This window comes from Rhineura floridana, chromosome 7 (genome assembly GCF_030035675.1).
Source record: "Rhineura floridana isolate rRhiFlo1 chromosome 7, rRhiFlo1.hap2, whole genome shotgun sequence".
NCBI classification, from domain to species: Eukaryota; Metazoa; Chordata; class Lepidosauria; order Squamata; family Rhineuridae; genus Rhineura; species Rhineura floridana.
In genome coordinates, this window is record NC_084486.1 from 44,742,573 (window position 1) to 44,761,480 (window position 18,908).

At 40.9% G+C, this 18,908-nt stretch overlaps 1 protein-coding gene across 6 annotated transcripts in view; it reads left to right on the top strand.

Moving 5' to 3' along the window:
• Positions 1 to 18,908, top strand: part of PAPSS2 (3'-phosphoadenosine 5'-phosphosulfate synthase 2) — a 67,426-nt gene that overhangs the window by 44,170 nt on the left and 4,348 nt on the right. For 5 of the 6 annotated variants that reach the window (XM_061635384.1, XM_061635386.1, XM_061635387.1 and 2 more), the window contains 6 exons: positions 1,752 to 1,863; positions 3,160 to 3,189; positions 7,479 to 7,684; positions 9,902 to 10,037; positions 15,787 to 16,055; positions 18,321 to 18,550. In XM_061635384.1, the coding sequence (XP_061491368.1) occupies positions 1,752 to 1,863; positions 3,160 to 3,189; positions 7,479 to 7,684; positions 9,902 to 10,037; positions 15,787 to 16,055; positions 18,321 to 18,550 (983 nt within the window). The remainder of the gene's footprint in view (positions 1 to 1,751; positions 1,864 to 3,159; positions 3,190 to 7,478; positions 7,685 to 9,901; positions 10,038 to 15,786; positions 16,056 to 18,320; positions 18,551 to 18,908) is intronic. The other variant, XM_061635385.1, reaches the window with a different exon arrangement.

The following is an 18,908-nucleotide window of genomic DNA, read 5'->3' on the forward strand; positions in this document are numbered from 1 at the left end:
TTAACCTGAATGTGCATTTGGGGACCCATTTCTTAATTTTTACCGTATATTTGTATGGTGGTGTGCTGCTGTTGTGGTTCACGTTAGAACAGGCTGGTAGCGTGGCCCCCATCTTCCAACCCTCTCGTTGAAGACTAGTGTTCTAGGGTACTCATTTACTTCATCCAGGACTGCACTGAGGGGCCCAACAGCCCATCATCACCCTGTGTTAATTCTGGATATACTCTAAAACACTGCCTAAGATAATGAGCTACATGCAGGTGTTCTACAGCTGATGTGCCGATAAATCAGCATCAAAAAGTCTCTCTGAAGGTACGAGGTTGGAGACTCACTGTCCTAGCTAATAATAGATTTATTTAAATGCTGTGTTCTTGCTCTTTTGCTTGCATAAGATGAAGATCTAATAACTGCTGTAGTCAACACTTTCATCTGAATTTACTCCAGGATTCTTTTCTCTTTGAGGCATTTAATCTCAATGCAATCATACCCATAATGTTTCCGAAGACCCATATAGCCACCTACTGGCTAAAATTAGTGGATGCAGTCACTTAACCTTACACAACTGTGTTGTTGGAAATGGATGTCAAGCTGTTTCTGTAAAAATACTACCTTGGGCTGGTAATTAATAAGGTAATTAAGGTCAATCTGAGTAGCATTTGAATGCAAGACTGCAGCTAATAGACTTGGAGCCAAACTAGATGAGGCATTAATTGTCTGAATGTGGCTGTGCACTTGGATGTTAGACTCTGGACCTCTTCGTCTTACAAGGACACACACACACCCTGTGCAAACACACACACACACACATTTTTACTACACATTTTTAATATACATTTTATATAGTAATGTGTATTACTTCACTTACTTCAAATTGTGTCATGGAGGGCCAGATGGTAATGTGTATTACTTCAGGATCAGTAAGCCCTTCATACTTAATGGGGCCCTGGATGTCCGCATCAAATTCCTGCCCCGAGTGCACTAATGTGCACATTTAAAAATTTAAATAGCAGCTGCTTGAGGTGGTGGTGGTGACAGCAAGCTGGATCAGCACTGCAGAGGGCAGGTAGGGGAAGTCTAACCCTTTCCCCCACCATGGTCTCCTCCCTCCTATGCACCCCCTAAATCTGTTCTAGAGATTCCCCCAATCCTCCAGAGCAAATTTTGGGAGGAAGGGGGAAGTCCCCTTGTGCAAGCAGAAATCCTTGCACTGATGGGGCACATTCGTTGGATACCATCCCCTGGCCTTTGACACCTGAGATTGGCTACTACTCACTTCTAATGAGAAAAAATATACATACTTGGGGACAATTTTGCATTGCAGTACAAGATTTCCTATAATTGGTGGCGCTGTGTGACCTGATCATGAACCAAGTGGAAACTCCTGGGTAGATGCATTTCAATAATAATAATTGCAGAGCACCCATTCACTCACTATATGGGTTTTCTGTCCAATATAACCATTGTAATGACATTCACTTGTAAGGAATGAACAATTTAGGATGTGTTATCCCTTTTTGGTTTTAAATTATACTTTTTAGTAATTTGGTCTATTGTAACTATCTTCTTTTAATAGCAGAAATGGAGTTGCTTTTATCTAAGAAAAAGGTTTGGGGGCCCTTTCAAAGAATTGGGGCCCCTCTTTCATATTTAATTAGAAACTAATTTGCAAAAGTCTACTATTCTTGAAGTTTGAAAGCAGGCAATCCTTACTTGTGTTGTAAATCTGCCATTTGATGTTCTCTTTTTTGCAGTTGGATCTACAGTGGGTTCAAGTCCTAAGTGAAGGTTGGGCCACCCCACTGAAAGGGTTTATGCGGGAGAAAGAATACTTGCAAGTTATCCATTTTGGCACCTTGCTTGATGGTATGATTTGCTGGTTCCTACACTTTGTCCTTAGAGCTTTTGTCTGCCTACATGCACATTTTTAGAAATTCAATTGAAGAAATCAATTTAGAGCACTTATTACCTGTTGAGGTGAATGGAGCACAGCTTCTAATTTAAACAGTTCATATTATAATTGTATTGGGAGATCAGCTTTGATAACAACAATTTTTTTACTGATTACACTCATGTGTACTCATGCTAGATCCCATACATGTCCAGCTGAAACAACTGTAGCATCATGTTTCAAAGCTAAAACTCCAGTGAGTATATCCAAAGAAGCATTTTCTATTATGTCCCAAGTTGTAAGTCCTCAGGCTTAAAAATGCTTTTTCTGGTGTAGTGAATAGAGTGTCAGAACTAGGAAGACTTGGGTTCAAATCACTACATCCATGAATTTCACTGTGTGATCTTGGACTGCTTGCTGGACATCATCCAACAAAAGGTAGTTGTGACTAAATTCCACTAAAACCAGGGGTAGCATTCAATGCTAGTCCTGCTCATAACAGACCCATTGGCATCAATGGACATGACTAACATAGGTTCATTCATTTCTACTCTGAGTGGGACATAGCTGAATACAACCCTGAGAACTGAAAGTAGTTTAAGATGCTTTACTTTTCATGGTGTACACACACATTTCTATTGTCCCACCACTGCCTCCTGTCAAATCAGATATGCTGTTTTTTTGAAAGAATACACGACCTGCAAAATGGCCTGCTAGAGGTGGAAGTGGAGTGGCTATATGTACCAGGAGCAGTGATCCCTCTTTCATATCACCTTCAGCTCTCTGAAAAGAATAATATCAAGCCTGATGTTGACAAGTCCTGTTCCACTGCTTGTTATGGGATTCAGTTGCGATAAACCTTCACTGTATATAGCATGCATAATCTTTCCATCTTACCAACTATGTAGGATTATTGTGAACACAAAATGGGAAAAGCTTGGGGCCCTCATCCAGCTGTAGTCTTGTGGTTCAGGGTGAAGATATGCATCCCACCTGTATAAAAAGACACATCCAGCTAGCTTCAGTGGGTTTCAGATGTGCATCATGATGCAGATGAGGACACACATCTGTGTCCACGTTAGCTGCATGCTTGGAAGCCTTGTCCAAAAGTCTATCCCTCTCTCTTGCTGATTTGGTCTGCATGAATGCCGTCAAAAAGCAAGATGATGTTTAGGACTGGTGTGTCGGATTGACATTGTAGAAGTTATTTGCTGTGGAGTGGGGTGGGGGGAGTTAAAATATGGTTGATAATTGTGTTTATATTTTGCCAGGAAGGGGTAGAGTTGATATATCCGAGTTGGGTATGTATTCAATTGTTTCTCACTATGATATGAAAATAATTACAGTTAAAAGATTTTCATTAAAAGTTAGAAAATGTATGTTATGAAATAGAAGACTGGGTATATTCACGATCCAAGCAGTTACACTTGTATAATAACAAGTTTCTCCAGCCTTTTCATTGGCTGGGAACAGGTTAATCTTAATTGGCTTCCGTCCCTAATTGGCAAAGCTCTTATTAATTTCTGTGGGTCAGACTTGCAGTCAATGGACTGAATACTGAATATTTGATGATAAGGCAATTGATAGGTTTTGCAGTTTTATCTCTAAAGTATTTTTTCAAAGAGCTTTGGATAAGAGTGACTCAAATGGATAAGTTAAATTTTAAAAAATGTATCTGGTTGAATCGCACTATGAATATATTAAAAGTTCCTGATTATGCATGGATTAAATATGAATGACCTATAGACTTTGCAAATATATAATTTAAAATTAGGACAGAAGAATCTGCTTAGTGGCTTGGATTCAAAGGTGCCCTTTTGTGAGCAGAAAGCCTCTTGTGCTCATGGAAGGGCTGTTTCCAACTTAGTGGGAAAGCGTTGTGCAAGCATTGAAATACAAACCTGTTTTGTTTCCACACAATCATATGCTATTCTTGCTCTGGATTCCATAGCAACTGTTTTTACTTTAAATCCCTGACATGGGTGCAAAATCAGCCCTAATGGGTGGAAGGAAGGAAGTTCCCTGTCGGAAAGCACTTGCAGCAACCACTTGCATGCACAGCCATTTTAAATTCCCAAGCACCAAAAGCAAAGCAAGCCTTGCTTTCCCAATACTTGCTAAGTAGTTACTGTAAGGTAAGGACTTTTCAATGGGGACATGTTTGCACTCCAGCCTTCAAGTTGTATTTTCCAGTGAGGAACTACATGTGCCTGATGTACATGTGTGTAGTACATGCGTGTAGTTGCACAATTTCTTTGCATGGTGTGATGTAGTTCCAGATACTTTATTGCATTAACCCTTTAGCTTGTACCCGAGCTATAGGGCTTGCTTTGCCCATGTGTAACAGATTTAAATGAAATCTTCAGGGAACAATGCTAATGAGTGTGCTTGTTCTGTTCATGCTGCCTTGAATCCAACCCATAATCAAGATAATCAAGTGAACAATCTCAAGGATAGTTAGAGTAGTTTAAATAATTACCGAATCCATTAAAATTGACTTTGAAATCATAATGAAAATTATTTGCATTCAATGGTTAAAACAAAACTGCAATGATACTTCGTTTCAAATTTGTCATTGATTTTATTTTATGAACTGTAACCTTCACAAACAGCTTATTATGGTTGCAAACTTTTTTTTTAAAAAAAAAACTAACATAAAATTGGGTAAGTTTACTGGTTAAATAAATAAACATTATGTTTGAACAACAACAAAATGAAAGGGGTTGCAAATATTCTGCCATAGGGACACAAGACGTGCAACAAAACCTAAGTGATAGTTTGAGAATAAGAAGTGGTGTAACTCAGTGGGTGATATCCAACATTAATCATAGTAGGAAATAAGTGGTTTTAAGTAACTATGAGTATGTCTAATGTTGGATATCACCCAGTATTACACAACTTAAAATGGCCTGGTTCACATGTAATGCTAAGCCAAAGTATGTCTTAGTGAGAATGACCAAGATGGCATGTACACAGAACAAAAATTGTGACCACTTTGCTCCTCACCTGGTTCACCTGCTGCTGTCCTAACCAGAGCTAAACCATGATTTGGCTTAGAGTTACATGCAAACCTGGGGTCATGGTTTGTTTCACTCCAAACAAACCATGAGCAATAGCCAAGGTTTGCCTAAATGCTATATGCTAACTGGACCATAGTAAGCATAGAAAAGTTTCGCGTATGTCTACATCACTTTTAAAGAAGGGATTTAAAGACAATTTTTTCTGTAATGTGGAAGAAAATGAACTTTGGTTAAAAACAACAACCCTGAAACTAATCATGAAGAGCAAAGGTCCGAAGATCACTTATATAAAATGTTATCAATTATATGAGGTTTGAAAGCAATCTGTGAACAAACCAATAATAATTATGGCTGTTGTATCAAAATGTGGGTCATTCTGAGCTCTGGCTATGAATTAAGGAATTAACTTTGTCCTTGATTCAGGAGCTACACAGGCACTCCTATGGGTTTGTGTGTTTCGCCATCCACTCCAGTAAGAGGGCACAGTACTGTGTCCATACACAGAGCTGTTCCTCCTATTGAAGCGGAAGAGGAAACCCTTGTGCTACATGCGCATGAATGCTCATGCATTGGGGTACATGCAAGGAACTGCTGGATCAAGGTGAGTGTGTATTATGGATCTGTAGTGTTCTAAATAAAAGACAGTCTAAAGTTCAATTGTGAGGTAACACCTGCATCTACTAAACTCGAGGGAGTTCGGTCACACAGCGAATCTAGAAGGCTTGAAGTCACCGCCCATCAGCTGTTGGGCAGAGACTTCAAATCTGTTTTCTGCAGGGATCAGCTACATGATCAAGTTCTCTGTGGGGAACTTGGTTGAACAACCAATCCAGCTGCATCTCTACCTGCCGCATGACACATATGATGTTAGGTATGGGGCAGGTGGGTGTGGTTTGGGGGAAATAGCCTTGCAGGTCAGATTGGGACAAAGAGGTTCCCTACCCCTGCACTAAACTCTTTGACATTTTTTATTTGTAGTTGTTAAGGGCAGATTGTAAAAGTAGTACATGGAGGATAAGGCTATGTTCTACCTCCACCATTGGAGGCAATATGCCTCTGAGTACCAATTGCTAGGAATTAAGGTGGGGATAGTGCTGTGGCACTCAGGTTCTGCTTGGGGTCTTCCCATAGGCATCTGATTGGCCACTACGAGAATAGAGTGCTAGACTAGATGGGCCTTTGGCCTGATCCAGCAGGGTTCTTACTATGTTATTAAAAATTTTTTTTAAAAGGTGAATAAACTATTTCTTTTCCCTAAGGCAGTAGCCCATTAGTGGCCAACTTTTCAAGCCAGTATACTAGTTAAGTCCAAAGTATGAGAGTACATTGTCCAGTGTACACTCTAACATAATGCAGCTCCCTATGCCTTGGTGTTGTTTAATGTGGTTTTAATCTCAGATGATATGTGTAATATTTTTGTTGGTCTGATGCTTCCGTTGTTGTAAATGGCTTTAAACTGTATTTTGAATGGTTATTAATTTTAGTGTTTCAGTGTAAGTTGACCTTAGAGTGGAAAGACTAAAAAGGTTTATTTATAAAATGAATACATTTCACCTCTACTCTACTATGCTGTGGCTCAGAGTACATTTCATCAGCTGGTGTGTCAGCTGTGACCCCTTGTGGACAGAACTAAAGTGATCCATTCTTTGGTAACCTCCAGATTAGACTACTGCAATGTGTTATATGTGGGTCTGCCTTTGAAGACTGTTCAGAAGCTGCAGTTAATTCAAATTATGGCTGCTAGCCTGTGAACTGGGACAGTGGATTGGTTTGTGCCTTATCAGAGCTTAAGCAGTTGCACTGGCTCTGAACCCCTTTCTCAGCACCATTCAGAATGTTTGTTCTTATTATTTGTAAAGACATCTTGAGAAATCGGTATGTAAAGGGAGACCTACTATGATATGTGCCTGCCAATTCACTTTACACATTTCTAAAGGCCCTCCTTTAGGTGCCCCTACTTCCAGAGGAAAGCCTCCAAAGAGGATCAAAGTATATGGGCAGGCTCACATTGGAGTAGGTAATTCTGATACCCGGGTGTAACTACAGAGAGGGCCGTCTCAACTGCCATGCTCCATTTGTGGAAGGAAGTTCATCTGGCACCTACACTTCCCTTTTTGGCACCAACTTTTTATGTTTCTAGTTCAGCTTTTAATATGTGCTGGATCTGTTTTTAATTGCTGCTGTTTTATCTTGGCCTTTCCATTTGTTTTCTTTTTCCTTTTAAAGATTGATGTTGTAAGCTGCCCTGGGAATGTTTTTGCATTGAAGTGTGAGATATAGATTGATTATCATATTAAATAAATAAATAACCAAAGCCTGCAACTGGTGATGAGGACCTTCCTGTTTCACAGTGTTTTCAGACGAGCAACTTAACTTTTCCCCCCACATAGCTATGGCCCTCTAGATGTTACTGGACTACAACTCTTGTCATTCCTGACCATTGGGCATGATATCTGGGGCTGATGGGAGTTGGAGTCCAACAACATGTATGGAGCCACAGGTTTGCCATCCCTAACAACGATTTTTGTTTTAAAAAAAGTTAATTGAAATGTGACATTTTCTTTTAACAGATGGTATTATTAACCTGACCATTCCCATTGTACTTCCAATATCTACGGAAGACAAGAAACATCTGGAAGGTTGCAATGCATTTACACTGGAGTACAATGGGCGGAGGGTGGCAATACTCAGAAATCCAGAATTTTTTGAGCACAGGAAGGAAGAACGTTGTGCACGTATTTGGGGGACCACATGTGCAAAGCACCCACATGTAAAAGTAAGTGATCACAGAATACATTCTTCCATTTTTGTGGCAATAAATATGAGTAACCTATCTGCCTATCAAGATAGATAGTTATGCATTCCTTCAATACAGAATGTAAATTCCACTGTAGCAAGAATTAGGGCCTCCTAGGAAGTGGCCCCAGGACTCTTTCAACAGATACAGTTGCACCCTTCCTCCTGGCTTTTCTGTGGCTGTGTAAAGCTCACTTATTGGGGAAAGATCAATAGTTGCTGCCTGTGTTTTACATTGCTCACAACGTTTCTGTTTTGGGGCAGCTGGGAAAGGTGATATAGTTGTGTTTGTAATTACATTTTTAATTGTAGCTTTATTTTGATACATTAATATTGGATTGTAAAACATCCGAGCTTTTGAAAAGGAAGGTTGAAAATGTTTGAAATAAATAACTAGGTCCAGTTGTTACATCTTTGATTTAGGAGCCAAAGGTAGCTTCATAATAAGGAAGTACATAGCGCATGCACAAATTCCATGTCCATTTGGCATGCCCCCCCCCAGACCTTGTGAATGGCAGCTGGGTTGATGAAGGCTGTGAAGCTGAGCCATGGCACCTCTCACCTAGGCACCGCCTGAAAGCTGAAAGGAAGACAGTGCAGGGGAAGGGAACAGACCAGAATGCACCAATGAGAACAGACTCTCTTCTCTCTGGCATACTCAGAACCCCGTATCTCCCTCCTTCCAATCTACTTCCTGGGAAATCTTGCTGAACTGATTGCGAAAGCAAGCTGAATTCCATGGAGCTAGCAACAGTGAACTCTCTTTACTGTAAATAGCCAAAGTTCCCAAAACTATGTACATGCTGATATGACCATGATTCCAAATGTTCAAGCTGTTTTCTCTCCCAAACTTGTAGCTGGGAAAGAAGGGAAAACTAATTTTTGCCTTTGGACAATCTCTGTCTTGAATTGCCCAGCAGCTACAGTTTGGCAGTAATGGAGAATTTTTATGTATCCACACATATAAACATAGATATTAGAAGGTATATGTTTATGAAATATAAGAAAATCACAAGGAACTAAGCAAAAGGCCCACAGGCCTTTGAGACCCCTAAAATCCAGTCTCACAGAGAGGCAAGTGAAGTTCAGCCTGAACTTGTCAACTCATAAAATGAAGCAAACAGGCCTGTTTGTATGATTAACTTTTGATTAATTATATTGTTAATGAGCAAGCACGCATGTAGTGAGAATGTAACAAGTGCTGGATGTGCTGGTTAGATCTTCCAATGGTAAAGATGGAAGGTTTTAGTTAATATTATGGGGAATTCATATATTCCTATTCTCATATGTTTCCTGTATAGATATAGATATATAAGTTAAGAAATATATTCTGAGAGCTGTAGGAACCGGGGAAAATCATAAGGAAGCAACAGGTATGGTCTGCCTTGAACTTTTAACAATCCTGACATGAGCAGGTACAGGTCCATGTATGATTAACATTTGATGAATGCTCATATTGCTTAAGGGAGTAGCTATGTAAAAGATGTCTCCCTAACACCAGTTGGACTGGGTAAGCTTGACCGATCAGGAGTGATGTAATGTAATGCATGGCAAAGCAACTTCAATATTATAAGGTCCTGTTTGGGAGTGACTGGGCTCCACTGGCCCCAAAACCATCAGTAAAGTGGGACAGCAGAATAGTAGTAACATCGGTCAAGGAGACGGGTATATTGGAAATATTAGTCAAGGGGACAGATTGACATTAGTCAAGAAGATGGTAGAACAATGGAATAGTAGATGATTGCCAATTATGAATAAATATGTGCTCATTTTAATAATGATATCTGATTGGTTTAGAAATACTGCAGAAAGGCGTAACCTTTATGTAATGTTTAGAGGATATTGTATGATTGGTGTAAGGATGTCACATGCTGCACTTCGTACTGTATAAAAGAGCCATGCAGACAGTGCCTCATTGCAGTCCTCACCAGGCACTCTGGGAGGCTGACCCTGCGCACACTTGTAAAGAATAAAGGCCTACCTTTTTGCTTCAAGCCTGCAAATTTCTTCAAGGACCCCTAGATTCCAAAATTCCCCATCAGCAGCCACTCCTGCTAGTTTGGCTTTTTAAGCAGTTAACATCCACAGAATCACTCTAATAAGGTCTCTTCTTTCTCTTACTTTAGATAGCGGCTGTAACCCCATTATCACATTTAAGTATCACTTTACCATAATTAACAGTAGTGTCTTTTGATAGATGGTGATGGAAAGTGGTGATTGGTTGGCTGGGGGAGACCTCCTTGTGCTAGAGAAAATAAAGTGGAATGATGGGCTGGACCAATACCGCTTGACACCCTTAGAGCTGAGACAGAAGTTTACAGAAATGAATGCTGGTAAGTGTTCACGTTTTTTACATGTAACATTGCTAGTACTATGGAGAAATGAATGGGGCCTTCTCCATGGTGGCCTGCAACAGTGGAAACAGTCACCCAACGAGACCTGCCTGAACCCAGCTTTACAAGTGTTGACGAAAATATATAAATTGAGCTAGTCCAAGACATTTTGCTGCCTGGAGCAGATCCCAAATGGAATCCTCCGCTAACGTAGCACTTTAAAAAGGCTGGCACCATCCAGACACTAATTCACACCTTCATCTATGTCCGCACTCCAATAGTTCTGCCCAAAGCAGATCGCTTGGCCCCTCTGAATGGCAGGGGCAGCCCTAGGTGTAAAGCAGACCTCCATAACTAACAGGTCTGCCAAGACTAGCACAGCTGCCTTCCAAGTGATGGACAGCACCATTCTGAAATCTCAGGATGGCAGCAAAACATGACTGGTGACCCCAAGCACATGATTGGTGAGCTCTGCTAAATTTGAGCAGCCTGTGCAGAGCAATATAGGAGAGTTTTTGACCTAGAATGCTGAATTTTCATATTAGGATGTTTATTTCTATTCTGCAGCATTACAGTGTCTTTATGACAGATTTATTGTTCTTTTAATTAGGTTTGCTGTTGTTGTTGTGCAAGTTAAGAGATGTTGAAAATGAAGCGGGCTGCAAAATGTTTAAAAATGAAAAAAAAATATGATTGACTGTCTTTCACTGAAATCAATGAAAACATAAAATTTTGAACTTTGGCCAGATCATGTTTTATTTAATTTTTTATTAATTTATTTAAACATAATAAACTCATAAAAACAACAGAAGTATTAGATTAAAAATAAACTAACAAATTTCAACATTACATTTTCACATTTCCACAATTTCACACATTTGAGTGTTAAATTGGGCCTTCCATCTTTACTGTACTTTAAATCAATTACATATTTATTTTTTAAATTGTAATATTTTCCTATTTGCATTCATTGGACCTTTCCAGGGAACGTGTTGCAAATGATTATTGACTATCCATCAACTATTCCATATCCGGGAGTATGTTGTAGACATTACTGGGCCCCCATCCTGTTCTCTAATGAATCTAATAAAATCAAACCAAGCCACTGTGAAGTTGTCTCTCTTCCTTATGTCTCAAGCCATCTTTAATTTATCTGTTAGCTTTTTGAATGCTATATCCCATACCATATGATACCAGTACTCTATACTAGGACCTACCATGTTCTTCCAAAATTGTGCTATGGTGAGTTGTGCTGCCAATAACAAAAAACTCGTTAATTTCTTATTTTGTAATTATGAATCTTCATTCAGGAACAGGTTCAATAACATCAATTGTGGGGACAGGTTAATTTGCGGTTGTGCTATCTGTCCTATTTCATCTGCTACAGTTGCCCAGAACCTTTGTGCTTTCTGGCACCCCCACCACATATGCAAATAAGTTCCTATTTCCATCATCCCCTCCAACAGAGAGGCTGTATAGCTGGTTGCATAAATGAAATCTTTCTGGGCATCATATACCACCTATGTACCAATTTTAGTGAAAGCTCTCTATGTTTAGTAGATACTGAAGTAAATGGCAGTTTGTACCACATAGTCACCCAATCTTCTCTCTCTATTTGAATACCCATTTCTCATTCCCACCTAAATCTAAGGTGTCTCCATTTGTCTTTTCTATTAATATCTTGTGTAAGATATCACCCCCTTAGAGTACTCAGAATAGTTCATTACCAGTTTTTCAAACCTAGAGGGTCCATGTGTTACACTTTCTTTTACCATCGGATTGTTTAAGACATCTTTCAGCTGCCTCCATAACAACCATGGGAGTGGCGTCTCCTGTAGCCAGTTTTTCAATTGTTCCTCACTTAATGGGGTGCCATATACATAAAAGTCACTCAGATGATATAATCCCTTTGCACCCCACCCTAGAATATTATAGGCCCTATTTTTATTTTAAAATAAAGGGTGGAACGCCAAGGGGATCAGTGATGACATTACTGGAATCAGTATTGCTGCTTTCTTTATCCAGGCCTGAAACATTGCCTGTGTAAATCTATTTTCTAATTTTGACATCCGCAGCCACCAGCATGAGTAATTTCGTTCAGAGAGACGTTCCAGTGGAATGCCAGCCAAAGTTACTCCAGTCATTCTTGCAGACCTCTTATCACTTTGGTTTCCAGGCAACACAGTTCTCTATCTCTGCTTTGCCGCTCTCCCACAGCTCACCAGCTCTCCGGCTCAGCTTCCTTCGGTTGTCCGGCGTAGCTCAAGCTTGCTCACTGGTTTTAACTGGGTGTTACTGGTTTGGAACTGGGCCCATAACCCTTGTAGAGTGCAGCACCAATTTACCAGTATAACCAGTAGAGTCCAGTAGCGTTTTAGCTTGCTTATCAGTGCCAGTCGCCGACCGAAATAATAGACCATCAGCCACGTCTTTAAGAAAACTTTACTGTTTTCACACCGTGCTCCGTCTCTTGCTCACCAACCAACTCTATAATGCTTTCCTATTACCCCCACACCTCTGTGTGCTCATTGAAGCCTTTTTATTGCTGCTTCACTTATCAGTTACAGCTGCAGCCTGACCTTGGGCGTTTCTGCCAAGTGCTGTCAATTACCGGCTTCACTGTGTCTTTAACTCCTAACAGTCTTGTCTGGAACTGGCTGTGTTGCCCACCTAAGCCTGACATTTTCTAACCTCCCTCGATTGAATCTGGTGTTCCATCAATTTCTTTATCTCTCTTTGAGAGTGGCCACAAATATTCCAATTTAAGTCCCCACCTAAGTGGCGGTAACGCAGCTGAAGCTCCGCTCACGGCCAGAGTTCGATTCCAACGGAAGGAGGAAGTTGAATCTCCGGTAAAAGGGGTTGAGGTCCACTCAGCCTTCCATCCATCCGTGGTCGGTAAAATGAGTACCCGGCATATGCTGGGGGGTAAAGAAAGGCCGGGGAAGGAACTGGCAATCCCACCCCATATATACGGTCTGCCTAGTAAACGTCGCAAGACGTCACCCTAAGAGTCGGAAACGACTCGCACTATAAGTGCAGGGACACCTTTACCTTTAATATAATTTCCGTTTGAGCAAATCTCATTAATTTATCATATATAGATTGTAAATAATTTAACTGATTTTTATGAGGCACATATATGGAGCCAACTATCAGTTGTCTAGTGTTATTCAATAAGCCTTGTAAAAATATAAATCTTCTGTTTTTATCTATTAATATTTTGGTCACCTTAAAGTCTAAATTAGTGTCAAATATTACAGCTGTACCCCTTGACTTAGCAGTACCTTTTGCTATATATTGTGACCAGAACCACTTATGTCTGAACAATATCTCCTTTTGCTGTGTCATGAGTTTCTTGCAGGAAAATTATATTTGGTTTCATTGTCCTAACATAATTTGTCAACCTTCTTCTTTTAACTGAGTCTCCCATTCCTTTCACATTTAACGTTATCACTTTAAGATCTGTCCTCTCCGTGATTTACATAATTTTCCTTAATGTTCCCCCCCCCCCCGTCCTCTGTCTCCATTATCCATTACACTGTACTGATTTTGCATTGACATAAACTCGTTTCGGCCCATTTCCACCCAATAAAAACAACCCTCACTTTAAGCAAAACAATGAGAACCTTAACTTCCTGTTTCCACTCCCGGCAGGAACCCCAGCAAGTATTGCCAGAACTATAGCTTGGGCAATACGCTTCCATTTTTTTCTACCAAGTTTTCTCTGGGGGAATCTTTTATATACATAAATTAAATAGAATTAAATTGCTCTTCTAGACACCACTTATATTTCATAAATAATAATTAATACACTTATTAATCATCATATTTGGATCATATTCCACCCCTCCTCCCCAACTCTCATCTGTTTCTGCTTGTCACTGATCTCAAGGATCAGGATGTTGCAGTCGTGGGTTCCTGCTTATTGTTCTCCTGCCTCTTTTTTTCTTTGTGCGTTGCCCTTTCAGAATTGTTTCCCGTTTTGCATTTTCTGTCTCACCAACATCCTCTTTGTCTCCCTCAGACATTTGTTCTTGATTAAAGTTACTTTGGGGTAAATCCACATCTAGTAATACCAATAGTTCTGCTGCTTTCTTCACTGTTGCAGCTGTGTACGTTGCGGCTCTCCTCTGCACTGTTAATTTAAAGGGGAATCCCCATCGATATCTGATAGCAGCTTCTTGTAGTTTTGTTGTAAAAGGTTTGTATTCCTTTCTCTTGCATAATGTTTTTGGGGCTATATCCTGCAATATCATTATAGATTGATTCTCATATGTAACAGATTGTAATTCTCCGAATCGTCTACATCAGCCTTTCCCAACCAATGTGCCTCCAGATGTTGTTGGACCACAATTCCCATCTTTCCTGACCATTGGCAATGCTGGCTGAGGCTGATGGGAGTTGTGGTCCAACAGCATCTGGAGGCACACTGGTTGGGAAAGGCTGGTCTACATATTTCTTCCTTCTTTCGATATCAAGAAAAACACATCACAAAGTCTCTTGGAGGACCACCTTCCTTTGGCCAAGGCCCAATAGCTCTGTGTGCACAATCTATATCTTCATCTTTCAGCTCTAATTCTGGAATCAAGGAATTAAACCAATGTATTAAAAACACAGCTGTGTCTTCCCCTTCAATTCCTTCACGAAAGCCACAAATGTAACTTCTGGTGTCACAATCTATTTTCCAAATCTGTGAGTTTTCCCCTAATTTCTCAATTTTCTTTTTGCAACTGTTTTAGTTTTTTCTCGTTTTTAATCCCCGTACCCATTGCTGCAGAAGCAGTTCTCGCTGTCTCTTCCAACCGGGTACAGTAGAGCCCCGCTTTACAGCGCTTCGCTAGTACAGCAGTCTCAATTAGATGCAATTAGACTAAAGCCCCACTCATACAGTGCTTGTTCCATTTTTACGGCGGTTTTCGGGTGTCGCGCGCCATTCTATTCAATGAGTTCCGCTTTTCAGCAGTTTTCGCTTTTCAGAGGGGGTCCGGAACGTAACCTACCGTATGAGTGGGGCCCTACTGTACTTGTTGTTAGTTCCTTCTCCATCGGAGACATCCACTCTTTAAATTTTTCAGCCAACATAACCTTCATCTCTGTTAATTGCATTGCGAAGCCCTCTTTCAAATTCAAATTAATTTCCCCCGTTTTAGCCTGCAGCTTTTCAGCTGGAGGTTTCCCAGCTGGAGAGTCCTTTTCCTTTGGTTTAAAAAAGGTTGAAATCACTCCTGGTTTAGCTTTCCAGGATGGGAAAGACATCCCCCAACAATTTCCAAATAGTCTTAACAGCCTGTAGACCGGGGTGGAATGTGTCTGGTGTCATTCACAGAGCTCTCATTTCAAGCGGCTATTCTCTCTAGGTCTTGGCCACGCCTCCCGGGATCATGTTTTCATATCCTTCTATAAAAATAAGACCTCCCAGGAGCAAATGATATAAATGTCAGAATACTGTTGCTTTTCTCTGCTTTATAACAGACTCCCAACTCCCAGCCCCAGCCAGTGGTCAGGGATGAAGGGAGCTGTAATCCAAGAACATTGGGGGGGGGCAGGTTCCCTATCCCTGCTTTATAATGAGTCTGATTTAGGGAACTGTATGTTAAGTATGGGGACATATTTATAAATACTAAAAGCTGTGGCATTTCATGTAGATAATTTATCATATACTTTTCACTGCTTAGCCCTGTTGTTACTTACTTTTGTGTGTCCTGGATTCTCTCAGATTGACACTTCCCTCTTCTTAACATTTCAGATGCAGTGTTTGCTTTTCAGCTGCGCAACCCTGTGCACAATGGACACGCTCTGCTGATGCAGGATACCAAACGCCGCCTGCTTGAAAGGGGCTATAAGCATCCTGTGCTGCTCTTGCATCCTCTTGGGGGATGGACCAAGGATGACGATGTGCCTCTCGAGTGGCGCATGAAGCAGCATGCTGCAGTGCTGGAGGAAAATGTCCTGGATCCCAAGGCCACTGTTGTAGCCATTTTCCCTTCTCCAATGTTGTATGCTGGACCCACAGAGGTATGGAACCTCCTGGGCAGGAACGATAAGAGCATAGTTTGACTGCCCTCATTTGCTTCCTCCTGTGATGCGGATTCTTTTCCTTTCTCGTTCTTGTTTTCAATTATTTCTCTTAAGACTTTACACTTTTTATCTTGGTTTTACTCCCTTAATCTGTTTACTCATAGTTTGATTTTCCTTTCTTTCCTCCGTGCTCCCTTCCTTGTTTGGTATTGCCAATATTTAGACACTAAGCCTGTCTTCTTCTTTTCTCTTTTCTTTTCTGCACTTTTTTAAGCCTTTGGTTTATTTTAAGGATGGTACTACTACTTCTCATAATATAAATAGGAATTTTCAGGCTTGGTCAGACTGAAGGAGCATCTGGCTTCTCAGTCTGGGTGTGGCTGCAGAACAGACCTGAGCTCCCCAAGGAACCCTGTAAATTGCAGCTCTGTGATGGGACTCTGAATTGCCAACAGAGCATTCTCAATGCCTTCATTAACGCAGCAGTCCTATGCATACTTGGAAATGAATCCACTTAGTTCAGTTAGGCTTATTCTCAGATAAACGTACATAGGTTTTCAGCCTAAAGTACAGTTTCCAAGATACTTTCGGGAAAGCCATGACAAATTGGTGCAAAACCAATATTATTAATATTAGGCATTATTGCAAGGGTGACTTTGGGCCAGTCACTGCCTCTCAGCCTCAGAGGAAGGCAATGGTGAATCTCCTCTGAATACCGCTTACCATGAAAATCCTATTCGTAGGGTTGCCATAAGTCGGGATTGACTTGAAGGCAGTCCATTTCATTTTCATTACATCCTTCATATATTTTTTTTTTAAAGCTCTCAAAGTGGCTTACTAATATAGGTGAAAAGACAGTCCCTGCCCTTAAACTCACAATCTAAGAGACAGGACACAAAAGGAAAGGGGCCTGGGAGGGAACAGTAAGCAAGCCCCAGTAAGCTTCGGCACTAATTCTTAGTTACAGGGATCTTGTAGTGAGCAACATGAATTGGAGGGGAGCAAAAAGTTGCTGATTTTCAAGTAGAGCTGAAAGAAAGGTCCTGCAACCCCATCTTTTCCCCTGTTTTATAGCCTGATGGAATGGCTGCTGTAGATGAAAGTTTGAGGGAAGAGCTTGATGGAAGTGGTCAGATATATTTTTCTGCTGGCTGTAGATATAGTCTCTGTGTCCTGCAGTGGTAGGCCAAATACTCCAAACTATAGATAGTTCTGAGATTTACCATTTTAAGACTATGTGTTAGATTGATGGTGAAGCCTCTTGATGCTGCTTGACTGACTTGGTGCAATGGCTCAGAATATTCACTTGCTCTGGTGACAAAGCCATTTGCGGGCCAGTTTGTGTGAGGTGAGCTATTAGCTTGGCTAGGATTAACCTCTCGCAGCGGCAGGCTGAGAGACTCTCACGAGGTGAAGAAGCTGAGGGACATAGAGACCAGAGGCAAGAAAGCTGAAGAAAGGGGCAGAGTAGGCAGTGATCTGAAAACTAAGAACCTGACGATTGGGAAGGTGGAGGACAAGGATAGAGAAAACTGTCAGGGGAGATGGGGAACCAAGGCAAAAGAAGGGGTTACTAAGAGATGAGGGGGGCTGTTTGCTTGGAGAGGAGTGCTAATGGGACAGTACAAGAGAGAGGGTGGGCTGCCTGATACACATCCATTGTTATTTAATAGGCAAGATATTTTCTCTAGAACTGGAAAATCATTAGAGAACTTGCACAGTATTCCTCTTATGTGGGTTCTCCTTCCTTCTGACAACTCAGTAACTAAAAATACAGCATAATGTATATAGGTACAGATGTAATGGAGAGCCAGTGTGGTGTAGTGGTTAAGGTGTTGGACTACGACCTGGGAGACCAGGGTTCAAATCCTCACACAGCCATGAAGCTCACTGTGTGACCTTGGGCCAGTCACAGACTCTCAGCCTCAGAGGGAGGCAATGGTAAATCTCCTCTGAATACCGCTTATCATGAAAACCCTATTCATAGGGTCGCCATAAGTCGGAATCGACTTGAAGGCAGTCCATTTCCATTTTCCCATAGATATAATGCAATTGTAAAGAAAAGTGCTTGTGTGCAATTAATTACAGTGATTAAACGTTATGCTGGTGATGCTAGGGTGTGTATCGAGAAGCATAGGTTTTATGTTGCTATTGAAGATCAGTTTTGCATCTAGAAGTCACCTTTTGTTTAAATAACACATCTCTTAATAGTGTGCAGGGATTTTTTTTCAACAAAACTCTAATCCTGTGACACTTTCTTAGGTCCAGTGGCACTGCAGGGCTCGAATGATTGCTGGAGCCAATTTTTACATTGTGGGTCGAGACCCGGCAGGTATGCCCCACCCAGAGACCAAGAAAGATCTGTATGAACCCACACAAGGTGCAAAGGTGCTCAGTATGGCTCCGGGACTGACCTCTGTGGAAATCATTCCCTTCCGAGTAGCAGCGTATAGCAAAGTACAAAAGGCAATGGTCTTCTATGATCCAGACAGGTGAGTGACACAGTCAACGGCAACCTGCCACAGGTAGCATTTTTTCATAGGAGACTGAGCGGTTTTGTAATGACCTACCAAGCCCAGTGAGCTTATTTGCATTTGATATTGTTTTTTACTTTCTTTTCAATGTGAACAATAACCAGACATTAAAATAAAAGGCATGAGAGTATCTAAAAGCAATTGAAGCCTCACAGATTGTTTTCATCTTGCGTATCTGTTATTAACTCAAATTGCCAAATGTGGGGAAGCTTGTTTCAATGCATGAAAATGTTTGAAAAGTCTGCTCCTTCGTTTCAGCTTAGCTCTAATTGTAACTGTAGCTTCATGTAGCTGTATGTCATTTTAAATGTGCTGC